Source organism: Oryzias latipes, chromosome 23 (assembly GCF_053564925.1).
Source record: "Oryzias latipes strain Hd-rR chromosome 23, Olatipes_Hd-rR_3.1".
NCBI classification, from domain to species: Eukaryota; Metazoa; Chordata; class Actinopteri; order Beloniformes; family Adrianichthyidae; genus Oryzias; species Oryzias latipes.
Window position 1 is genome coordinate 9,906,750 of NC_136259.1, and position 12,948 is coordinate 9,919,697.

The following is a 12,948-nucleotide window of genomic DNA, read 5'->3' on the forward strand; positions in this document are numbered from 1 at the left end:
CAGATTTTGGGATCCCTCCTGGTCATGTCACTGTAGGTGTTGACACTGATGATGAACTGAACCTACACTTGAAAAAGGAATACCAGTGGAATTAGCTGATGCTGCAGACTGCCAGATCATTTCCTGTTGAAGGAGATGGTGTAATTTCTGCAACCAAGATGGCCCAGAATGAGGAGTGGCTTTGTCTTCAGAGTAGAAGCAGTGATGGAAGAACAGATAGGAGGAGGTCAGCTGCTCACGTGTGCATGTGATGCATGCAGCTTGTAGCTTCCTGTGCGTTTTGGTCTACAGAATGTTTGGTGCTAAAGAAGCTGCAGAGTAGCAGAGAACTGGGTCTTTGTTTGGGTTGCGTATGTTTCTTCACGGTGGCCTTCAGTTCTGTGTCAACATGGACCGGAGGCTCAGCGGGAGGCGGTGCTCCCCAAACCCCCACCCCCCCAACAAGTTTGCTGCTCACTGTGGTGCGTTTGCTCGGAGTCTGCAGCAGTCCAGCAGCTGACTGCATCTCCAAAAGCCAAGTTCCTTGATTTCATTAGTTTAGTTCTCCATTCACATCAAATCTCACACTCTTTGTGGAATAAAAACACAAAGGATTCTGGTTAAAAAAAGTTGCAAAAGAAAAAAGCACCGTTGCCATTACAGACCAACTCTGTTGAAAATTGTGTTTTTAACATGTTCTTGCAGCATTTCTTTTCTCATGATGGAGAACATGGATCAAAGAATTTAAGATTAAAACTGTGTCTCTGAGTTTTTCTCTTTTCGAATCTCGATGAATCAGGAGTGGACAGAAAAATACCATTTGGAAAAGCTCTGAGTTGTAACTGAATTGGGCGGAGCCACAGGCTCCCTGCTCCGCCCAATTCTGATGCATCTACCTGCACACAAATAGATCCATGAATATCTTTGTTTTCCTGGTCTGAGCTGGAATCTGGATCAAAACTGTACGACTGGATAGCTAGGATATTGCTCAACTTTTTTATTGCACCCCTAATGTTAGTTTTCGGGGTGTGAGGGGCTGTAAGCTAGTGGAAGAGGGTAAAGAACAAAGGGATGATGGGAAATGAGAAATTACTTCATACCAACAATCTCGGCCACAACTCAGAGGTGAATTTCTTATGAATTTCTTCTGCTCTGCAGAAACTACGACGGAGTTTTAGGGCCACGGTGAGGGAAAAAAATTCTGGCCAACATGACGAGATTAAAGTCGTCATGTCGACTTTAATCTCGTCATGACGAGAAAAAACTCGACACAAAGTTTCGAGAAAAAACTCGTCTTGTCAAGATAAAAGTCGAAATAACGTTTCGAGATTAAAGTCGCAATGTTGCGCGAGAGCAGTGAAGCTGAGTCTTTCAGGAGTATTCAGTGTTATGGCTAATGTTAGAGAGCTAGTGGCTTTGTATTTAAGAGTTTTCGACAGAGTTTTATGGCCACCAAAAAAAAATTAATTTTATTTGGAGATAAAAACTCGTAAATTTACGGGAAAAAAGTCATAGATTAACAAGGAGAAAACCCCGAAGTTGTCTGTTTATCGGAGCCTAGTTTGAAGATGAAATATGTGGAGCCTTTTGTGAATCTTTATTTCCGGATTATAGGTTTAAAACAAAGAGATTCCGAGCCTTCTGGCGACTCAAAATCAGATTATTTTCCGTGGAGCCGTCTTTCCGGGGTTCGGTGTCAGTTAAGCGGACTCTCATATGTAAAATAAGGAGCTCAGAGACACGTTTGGGTGTAGAGGATCGCTGCAGTTTTTATTCTCCTTTTCATTCACATAACCTGAAGTTCATCTGTCACATTACGTCATGAATCTGTCATCCAAACACCAATGCCGAAGTTAACAGTGTTACATACGCCCCCTCCTGCAGATGAAGCGACCCGTTTGATCATTAATAAACAAAGATGAATGAAAATAGTCTGTTATATTAGCATTACAACGTTGAAAAAGGCTAAAAGTGCTTCTCCTCCTCAGACGGAAGCATCACACAAACGTAGAGATCTTGTCTTTGGTGGAGGAAGAAAGGATTCAAGCAAACAGCTGCAGGGACACCCGATGACGGCTTCATCGGGCTGCAGAGTATGGAGGCAGAGATCCTGCAAACCAACCATCAATAAATAAAACTTTAATAACTTGTAAATCAAACAAATGAGCTTCCAGACATTTGGAACGTTATCAATTAACAATCAGCTCACCTGTTCAACAAAGTTAATTAGTCGGTCTGCTCTGCTGCTGCACGGCGTTCACCTGCTGCTCTGCATGCTCACTTCCACAATAATCTCGTAAATTTACGAGTTTTTTTCTCTCGCGCAACATTGCGACTTTAATCTCGAAACTTTATTTCGACTTTTATCACGACAAGACGAGTTTTTTCTCGAAACTTTGTGTCGAGTTTTTTCTCGTCATGACGAGATTAAAGTCAACATGACGACTTTAATCTCGTCATGTTGGCCAGAATTTTTTTCCCTCACCATGGCCCTAAAACTCCGTCGTAAGAAACTATGTCCTAGAAAATGATACAGGTTTTTGGATTTTGTTGAAATACAGTATCATTATCAATAAAAGACCACTGGAAATGCTTTGACAATAGATCAGAAGTTGATTAGAGCTTTAAAGATTGAAGTGGGGGCCTGACATCGTGCTTTTTTTATGGGAATTGATCCCATGCTCTTCTGGGTAAGAAAAAAAGGACAACAGGCTGAGTGGACCCGTTCTTTTGGAGTATTGGCTGGAAATCCTTTTTCTGGTTCATGCAGGCTTTTATTGGGTCAAATTCAGGAAATGAAGGTGTGGACTTGGGTAACATTCACCTGGTGAAAGGGAAAAAATGTGTAGGTTTTAATTTGCTGCTAACTGTAGTTGATTTAGGGTTTATCCAGACAAAAAGAATGAGTGGAGCTTTTCTGTGAGAAATAATGAGTGGTCATGTGTTTGTCTTTATCACAAAATAGACGCTTTTGAAGGCTCATTCAATCAGATTCACTTTTTTTTTTTTTACTCTCCTGCTTTTGAACCAGGTAAATATGGGGAAAATGGACTCTCCTATAGAGAAGTGGAACCTGATCATTGGCAACCTGGCACTAAAACAGGTAATCACACTTGAATCCCACTCTCTATCTTAATAAAATGAGCGGCTGTTGCAGCCGTTCTGTGCATTCACTGTTCAGATGACTATCATGACCTTGGGTCACGTCAGCTGGCTTGTAGCCCTCTGGGTTTAGGAGTTGATGAGTTCAAATCCCAGACTAGAAAGTTGCTGTGTTGGGGGTCAAGACGCCTCCATTCACACAGGGAACTGCTGGTTGCTGTGGATTAAAACGGCTCCTAAAGCTCATGTAACTCTAGACCTCCTTCTTTGAGGAAGCATAGCTTCCAAACACATTGACTGAGTTCTGTCCATGCAGGGTCATAGGTTTGTTACTCAGACCTCTCACTCTAATGGAACAGTAGGTCTCTTCAATGTCCTGTCAGCTGTTTGTGTTGTGCAGTGACGTCAGTTGAGGCAGAGCCAAATTCGAGCTGGTCATGATGTCCAGGGTAAAGGAACTGTGTGTTTAACCTGCCTTCATGTCATCCATCGACTGCCCTCAAACGCTGTTTGTTTTTCTGTGGAAGTGCTCCTATTGTGGTTCTACTGCTGCAGGTTCAGGCCACCGTGGTGGGATTCCTGGCAGCTGTTGCAGCTGTGGTTCTTGGCTGGATACCAGAAGGAAAGTTTCAGATGAGCCACGCTGTTCTGCTTTGCTCAAGCAGTGTGGCCACAGCCTTTATAGCCTCACTGCTGCAGGGTAACACACACACACGCACACTCCTACACACATGCACACAGACACATAAACATAAACTTGAATGCAGTGGAGGAAATAAGTATTTAATCCTTTTCTTATTTTGTAGGTTTGTTGGTTCATTTGAACAGTGAGATAGAAAAATCAAGATATACGCTTCAGAGAACTGATATACATTTATTTGCATTTGATTGAGGGAAGTAAGTATTTGATCCCCTAGGAACCATTCATTCCATATGTGCAATATTCTTCTCATTATACTGTACAGTCTCTGTTATTATTTATTTTTTAATATTTATTGGAAAAGAGCTGCTGAAAACAATTTCATTGTGCACTGCATAATGACAATAAAAGATTCTGATTCTGAATAAGAGTCCTGTTGACACAGACCAGTTAGACTCTCCTAATCAACCTGTCATCTGGACAGAAGACACCTGTTTGAAATAATCACCTGTAGAAAAGACACCTGTCCACAGAATCAGTCCATCAGTCAGACTCCAAACTCTCCAACTAAAGAGCTTTCAGTGGATTTAAGGGAGAAGACCCGCACAAGACTGGAATGGACTACAAAACCATCAGCAAGAAGCTAGGGGTTATTGTCACAACTCTTGGTGCCACTGGGCCAGAATACAAGAACATGACCCTCAATCCACCTTTAGGTCTGGGGCTCCAAACCAGATCTGACCTGGTGGGGTTTCCATGATCATGGGAACAGAGAGAAATTGTCCTAAAACAATACGGCAGGAGTTAGTTGATTATCTCAAAAAAGCTGGGGCCACAGTCAACAAGAAAAGCATTGGTAAGACTTAACACCGCAATAGTTTAACATCTTTCAGAGCTGGCAAAGTCCTTCTGCTTTAGAAGGCACATGTGCAGACCCGCCCGAAGTTTGGACACTATGATTTAGAGAGGGATTGAGAGAATGTGCTTTGGTCAGATCAGAAATGCTGCCAATGACCCCAGGGGAGCAGTTTAGCAACCGATCCCCGCCCTTCCCAGCCAGCTGTCGCCCCCTAAGCGCGGCTAGTCTGCAGCTCACCGCTCCCCCCAGGGGATGGGTCACAATGCGGAGAGCAATTTCCCCATTGTGGGAGAAATAAAGTAAATTAAATAAATACATAAATACCATCCCGACGGTCAAGCACAAAGGTGGAAACGTTATGGTTTGGTGTGTTTCTGCACAGGGTTACTACACCGTGCCATGTACCATCAAATCCTGAGGGAGAAAACATAAGGAGAGAGCTGAAGCTCAGAGTTGCTGAGAAACAGCCAACAAATCTGAATGATTTAGTCATTTGGAAAGAAGAATGGAGTTGATTGTGCAGAAACCTGCTCATCAACTACAAGAAGCCTCTGACCTCTGTTTTTCATAATTAGGGTTTAGGCACTACGAAGTCTTTTTGACCAAATACTTATTTTCTTCAATAAAATGCAAATAAATGTATGTACATTTTTAAAGTGGATTTCTTGATTTTCTCTGTGATTTTCTGTCTCACTGTTCAAAAGAACCATCAGGATGACAGACTGTCACTTTCTATTTAAGACGGCAAACCTACAAAGTCAGAAAGGGATCAATACTTCTTTCCTCCACTATCTGCACACAGGCACACCACACAAACTCACTCTCACACACATTCACCCAGTAACGTACATACATGCAGAAGTAAACCGTGTCCATTAAACCAGGAGGAGACATAGTGATGCGCCATGGAAGGTCATGGAATCTGCCTCTTGGACACACAGACTTAAAGAAACAGACACATTTGAAACTTTAGACTTGATTTGGATGTGAGCTGAATTCATTTAAATTTGAACAGATGAATTCATTCTGAATATGAAATGTGTGTGATCCTGATAAGCGTCTGTGACCATTGGATGCATCAGCCAAACGTGAAACTGCTGAGCCGACTTCGACTCAGAGTCCTGCTTAGAAACTTCAACTTATCTGAGAATCTGAAAGATATTCTGAATGAAACCCTTTCAAAGAGAAAAAAAATACATGGGACCCCCCCCCCCCCCACCACCACCACCACCACCACACACACAACTATTGCAAATGTTTGGTATTCATGTGTTTATTTGCTGATGTTTGGACGGGAACAACACAAAATGGAAAAGATGTCAAACCCAAAAAGAACTGGAGTAGATTATTTGCACTCTTATTTAATATTTGGCTGAACCGCCTTTGGATGAAATAACTGAAATCAGTCACTTCCTGTAACCATGAACTCTGCCCTGGAATTTTGGACTCTTTAACTGCAAACGGCTCCAGGTCATTCACATTCTCCGAGCTGCTGTTTGAGAGCTTTCTTCAGCTGTTCTATTGGATTCAGATCTGGATTCATTTCAGGACACCTCGGCTCTTTGTTTGGAACCATTTCTTAGAGCTTTTTGAGGTGTTCCAGGTCAGGGTCTTACTGAAGGACCCATGGCCTTTGGTGGAGATGCAGCTTCTTGACTTGACAAATTCTTTGGTGATCATCAGATTCATGATTCTGTTCACAAAGTCCAGGGATCCAGTACCAGAAACAGCAAAGCAACCCAAAAACATCTTTGAATGTCCTCCATGGTTGACTGTAGGGACTAACATCCCTTTTGTACGGTCCCATATGTTTCGGAAACAGCAGACTTTCTTTATTCCTCTGTGTCTTGAGTGGTGTCCTGCCATGTCTCCTACCACAGAGTTTCTTTTCATTTAGATGCTGATGGTCTGGTAGGCTGTAGACCTCTTGATGATGTAGCTTACAGTGGAAGTGAAGGCTGGGTGCTCCATTTCTACAGGTGTGATTAAAACATTGACCCCACCTGTTTCCTGTTCCAGGTGTGTCAGAATACAAATGACGGGAGCATCACAGGCTTGGAAAGCAAAGATTTCTCACAGTTTTGGACATTGTGTCAATATATTTTCCAGTCCACTGTGTGATACGTCTCTGCTCTGTTTGTTTGTTTTTGTTGTTCCAGGGTAAACAAAAGCAATAAACATGTCAATACTAAAACATTTGCAGTTGGACCAATTTTCTGAGAGAAGTGTTGTGTTTTCAGACAGAATTGTGAGAGTGCTGATGTTTTGGTCTAGATGATCTGTGTAGGTAGGCATCATGACTTGATTTTCATTCAGGTATCATCATGGTTGGGGTAATTGTGGGCTCCAAGAAGACTGGGATCAATCCAGACAATGTGGCCACACCCATCGCAGCCAGTTTTGGTGACCTCATAACCTTGGCAATCCTGGCGTGGATTAGCCAGGGCCTCTACAAGTGCCTGGGTAACAGCTTTCACACACATCACACGACCTTTGCTGTAGTCTGCACTTCCTGTTTTAGACTGCACCAGAGATCCACTAGAATTCATACTGGACTTGGCTGAACAAATGTCATGTTACTGATGTCAGCATACATGCCAGGATAGGTTTAGGGAGAAGCTTGGAAAGAAAAGCTCTGTCTCCTGATTTGAAGTTTGGAATGATGGGATTTGACAAAATCAGACATTAAGACTTTATCAATTTTGAAAGAAATTTCAAGCTGTTTTGTGGCTTTTGGTGAAAGAAGCTTGTATAAATTGACAAACAGTAGAAATGTGATTTCTTGTAGGAACTTAACCGTTTTTATAAAGTGGGAGGTTTTTTCAGGGAAAAGTAAAACCTCTTGTGTAATACAGCCTTTGGACGGATAAATACAGGATTGGTGTAGCGTTTTAAGATAATCCAAAAAAGGCAGGATTCCTGAAATAATAGTCTTGATCCAGAAAGCTGCGTGGTGTTGAGCTGACCTGAAGTCCCTGGGCAGAGTTTTCTGATGCTTCTGTAAGCAGTCGCTATGTTCTGATGGGCCATCCACCATCATAACTTGTCTTTACCTAACTGTACAGGTAAAAACAAATCATCAACATCTTGTTTTCTGTAGGCTCTTGTACCAGGGGAGGGACGAGTTTCCTGAGGGTCCATCCGTGTAAATGAACTTAATGGAAGGTCGTGTTTCCTTGAAGCACAGGACAGACTCGTTTATTGGAAGACAACAGTAGAGATGAAGCTGGAAGTCTCAGGAGGAAAATGTTCAGCATTAGTAAATTAAAGCCAACTGGATGGAACGCTCAGGACTTTTTTTTTCAGTTTCTTTTTAGATTTCCTGAGGGTTGCACAGAAATGTAGTAGTGCTAGGAGAAAAGTTCCTGTTTGCTGTTGTCTTAAGAACTGGAGAATCTGGTTCTGTGTTTGGCTTTCTGTGTATTCTTGATTCAACAGCACATTCAGGCAGCAGATGGCGATCCTGTCCCATACTGCACCACCTCTTTGGTTTAGGTAGACTTGTAAACCCTCCTCTTCATCACATTATCTGGTAGAATAGATGTTATGATGAAATGTCGACTTCAGACAGAAGTCTTCAGTCTTTCTTTTCACTTAAAGTAAGCATGTCTTTGTAGTCCAGGAGACCTATTGTGACTCAGGAATGCTGTCAGACCGACCATTTGCATTGCACTTGTTGGCTCTTTGGGCTTCTGTGGATGGAATTTCCAAAGAAGCACAAGAAACCCAGAAAAGATCAGCCGGAGCCAGATTCACAGCATTTTTAAGGGACCAGCAAACATAAACTGACTTTTCTGCCACAGTTTATACTTTCATATGTAACATTCAGAGAGGTTACTGCTGTTTTCCTAGCTGGAGCAAATGATGTGGCAGCAGAGATGGAGTTGGAGAAGCTTCTTGTTGATGTTTCATCTTTATGAAAATGGAGAGAGGAGGCGTTCAGCCAAGTGAGAATGTTGTCAGTATTTTAGAAATATTATTCTATCATCAAAACTCTTTTACTAGAGGAGTTCATGGTATCAGTAGAATGAGGCATTTCAGATCTTCACACGACTAAAAACTGAGCTGAGGAACAGCGTTTTGAAGTCAGATATATATTTTTTGTGCAGGAATGTCACTTTCTAAGAATGTACAATTGCATACAGCAGGATAAAAAGAACCTTTAAACTTAAGATTCAATAACTGGCTCTCTTTTAGATTCCTATCCATATGTGTCATCGTTGGTTTGCGCCTTCTTCATGTGTCTGACTCCGGTGTGGATTGTCATCTCCTCCAAGCATCCTGCCAGCCGCACCCTTCTGTACTCCGGATGGGAGCCGGTCATCACTGCCATGGTCATCAGCAGGTGTGTGTTGAGTCTCTGCAGCGCTGCTGTGAAGACTCTGAGCGCTGCGGCCCGTCTGGTTCTAGAGCCAGCAGAGACCTCCTCTGTGGTGGAGAACTCTGTTGCAGTGACTGAACTATGACTTTTGCTGCTACGTAATGTCTTCTTCATGTCAGCCTCACAGAGTAATGATGCTGTTAACTCTGCTCATTCATATGCTGTTGATGTATTTAGATGGTAGAAAAATTTCAGTCAATCTGTTGTGTTTTTGCAGCATTGGAGGCCTCATTCTGGACAAAACGGTATCGGACCCTAATCTGGTCGGCATTGTAGTGTACACCCCGGTTATCAATGGTGAGTCTAACTTTTCCCCACTTTGATGGGGTTGAAGCTTAAGGGAGAAGTCCACATTTATTATCAGAGCTTCTTAAATGTCAACCAATGTAAGCCAAATGTCACAGAAATGGATCTTCATGGTGAAACAAAGCTTGATTGGGGAGGAAAGATTACAAAATGGACATATTTACGTTCATTGGTTAGTTAAAAGGAGAGCAGAAGCCTCACAAAATGCTGCTGCAACTTCAGATGAATAAAAAATGGTTCAGCTGTGTGATCGACACATTGGCATCATTTGCCAGTTAGCTTTTCCTCTCTCAGGAGATCTGCTTTTCTTCTTTCCATCACGTCGATCAGTTTTCCCTGTCAAAGTCCTTCACTCTATGCCTACCAAATGATTTTCACATGTGGTAATGACTCATGTTTAAGATCGTTTTTGTTTGAGTTAGCTTATAAACATGGCAATGACTTATGAAGCCACTTGGATGAGTGATAAAACCTCTGTAAGTCCAGACGCCATGATTCACACATGAACAACCGTCCATATGAAGAAACCACCGGATCGCTTTCAGAGTCACAGCGTTGCTTAAAGCAATCCGGTGGGTTCGTACATGTACACCCTGAATAGGATGCCAGTGTGACACTCACACATGCGTGAAAAAATCCCAAATATCCCAAATATCCAAATATTCCAAATATCCCAAAATTCCAAATATCTGCAAATAAACATGCGATATTTGGAATTTTTGGCAAACTCCACACAGAAAGGTCCCAGCTGGGATTTGGACCAGCGCCATCTCGCTGTGAGGCCACAGTGCTAACCACTGCACCATTGTGCTGTCACTTCTAAATATGGGTTTTAAAATGGGGTTTTGAATTCGGTAAAGAAAATGAGTAACAGTAGTGGTTTTGGTAATGCATCTCTGGTATGACCTAAACAAACTTTAGGTGACTTTGTTGGATAAGAAAGAAGATGTATCCTCAGCGTTAGAAATAAGGGGGGGAAAAATGGCATATTTGGTTGTCCTCCCCAATTTTTGGTTGTCCTTCGATACAAATATTCAACAGCAACAAAACCTACTTTGATGTCGGTACTTACATCATTATTTCTTCTATACATCTAATATCAACTGCATCTTATGATGGACATTTAAAAAACTCTTTAAATATTAAAAACATATTGAAAAATATAAATATTGAAGCATCTGGTTACACAAAGTATTGCGAAAAATTGAAACTAATATCTTTATAAGTAGTATCTTTACACAGATTTAAATACATTGGTTCTTTTTTTTCTTTGGTTTTGATAATTGTTGCTTAAAGAATATAAAATACAAAGACTGTTTTAAAAAGTTAGAATTTCATATCAATCCCATGAAAAAAGTTTTTTTTCAGCTCATGTCAGTCTGTTCTGTTATGAGTGAATTTTATAGTGTTTTATGAATGTGTTTTAAATCTTCTGCTAATGGGCTGATTATTTTGAACGTGTTTTTGGAGACCTCTAGCGGTCGCGCCAGGTCAACACATTTATTTGAATAATCTTTATTGAAACGTGCACATGTAGAAACAGAGAGGATAAACTAGGATGCACGCACTTCGTTTGTCAGTAGAAAGAATTTGCTGCATACGTCTCAATTCAGAGGTTGCCTAAAAACTAACCCTTGAAACCTGAAAACTAGTCGAAAAATACCAAAAAGTTGAATAAAAGACCAGGTTGTCACACGGACAACCATCAGGTTCATTTTTGGTTGTCCTCCGTGAAATCTGGTTGGATAACCGCTTATTTCGAACGCTGTATCCTTGCTAAAATACTCAACCTGCAGAAGCAGGTTTTGGGTGTTATGAATGTCTTTGCCCATCCTGCTGCTCTGGTGAGCTCTTCTCACTGACCCTGGGTCTTTGTGCTTCTATTGGACTTTGTCACATATTTGAGCCCTTCGTTAAAACAGACCCAAACTGCATCCCCAGTGCTCCTGCTGTCTGGAGTCTGCAGTGACCATCAAAATTATGCAAATGAGCCAGGTCTGAAGCAGAAAGTCAACACATTCAGATCGAATCTGCGATTATTGTTTTAAGAACAATTAGTTCCAGTGTAAAAAAATAGTCATTGAGCTTCACAGTCCCTTTGATGAGAGATGGAAAGATTAGAAAAGCCGGTCATTTGTGTCCACAGCCTTTTCAAGCGCTGACGAATGAATGGTTGTGCTGATTAGAAGCTATGATCAGATCCACTTCAGCCTCACTGGCAGAAAACGTATAGTGATGTGGAGAAAACTGTACAAAGCTGAAAAACATCTTCCCGTCAGGAAATGCTTCCACCTTCTTTGATCCTACAACCTACCACCTTATAGAAGTGCTAAGATGCTGTCTGAAAAGGCCTTTTTATGTTTTTACTTTTTATGTTTTTCTTTTTACTGCATCATAGTTGTAGCAGTTGAAACACTGGAGCAGGTGGGAGGAGGCTGGTGAAACCTCAGAGGAAGATGTTGCAAGACTGTAAACAGACAGATTTTGGATTCTTGCTGCTAAATGTTTAACAGCTTTTTCTTTGCTTTGAAGTAAAATGTCAGGAGACCTTCATCTTGTGTCTGTGTTGTTGTGGCTGATGAACAGCTGCAGTTGCTGTTGCAGTTTTACTAAGGATTTAGGAGAACTGTGGGGCTCTGGCATAGACATATGTACACTAGAGCAGGGCTGTCTGAGATCTACCACCCTGCTGTGTCTGTAAATGTGAGGATGGTGTTCTAGTGGTGAGCTGGTTGGCAGGTCAATCTAATGATCTGCAGAGATCTTCTGTGCGTTCGTCTTTGTGGCGTGCCATCACGACTTGATGTCCCACTTAGTCATCTTAGCTGCTGTCATCTTTGCGTCTCATCTGTCATACCAGGTGCATTGAAAACGGTAGTGTTCTGAACCAAAGTGAGTTGTTCCACTTAGGCAAGACTGCTGCTTGGAACTGATTTTGTCTGAATGGAACCCGTCTTAATGAGCTGCAGTGATGCGGGACAGTTAGAAGAGACCGTTTGAGCTCAGAGAAGCTGGGCTGCTGCTGGTTGGCTCGTTCATTTAGCTGAGTTTTGTAATTATTAGCATTTGTGACCCTTGGAGCACAGCTGATGGATGACGTGAACAGAGTGCAATTGGGTGGCTCTACACAGACCCGAAGGACTGGGTGTGGGTTCCAAATGACAATAGAAAGCTCCCTGGCACAAACATGTCCCTGAATGAGACTGCTGTGAGCAGCTAATACTCTGTTTTCCCCACAATAGTAGGCTGGATTTTCTCTGCTTTTGTCTAAAATGGACTCATCCAAGATTGCTTGAGCTCTGGCACACGAATACCAGCATAGTCTTAATTACCGGTAACTGGCAGACATGGGAGCCGTTTAATGCCTGAGACGGCTTGTGGTTGCAGGTTTGTTAGCTGTTGAGTGAAAGGATGCCTTATTTACTGAACATAAAGACATTTTTTTGCCATTTCCTGTGCCCAAACAGCTGTGTGTATGAAAAAACAGCAGCTATTTATATCCAATGGGAAGAATGTAAATGAAAATATGGAGTGACCAAAAAAAATAAACAAAAGAAAGATGGGGACAGCCTTCTTTCAGACCTCTGTTTCATTTGTTCCTAGCAGCTCTAACTTGACTCTTAAAAGGAAGATTTTGCATTTCTTCTATTGCACTTTGCTCTTTGCTGTGGGCTTTGAGGC

General features: G+C 41.9%; 1 protein-coding gene across 2 annotated transcripts in view; it reads left to right on the forward strand.

Annotated features, from left to right (window-relative positions):
* Positions 1-12,948, forward strand: part of slc41a2b (solute carrier family 41 member 2b) — a 29,408-nt gene that overhangs the window by 2,661 nt on the left and 13,799 nt on the right. For both annotated transcript variants that reach the window (XM_020714011.3, XM_004082970.5), the window contains exons 4-8: positions 3,011-3,082; positions 3,637-3,781; positions 6,897-7,043; positions 8,778-8,925; positions 9,179-9,258. In XM_020714011.3, the coding sequence (XP_020569670.1) occupies positions 3,011-3,082; positions 3,637-3,781; positions 6,897-7,043; positions 8,778-8,925; positions 9,179-9,258 (592 nt within the window). The remainder of the gene's footprint in view (positions 1-3,010; positions 3,083-3,636; positions 3,782-6,896; positions 7,044-8,777; positions 8,926-9,178; positions 9,259-12,948) is intronic.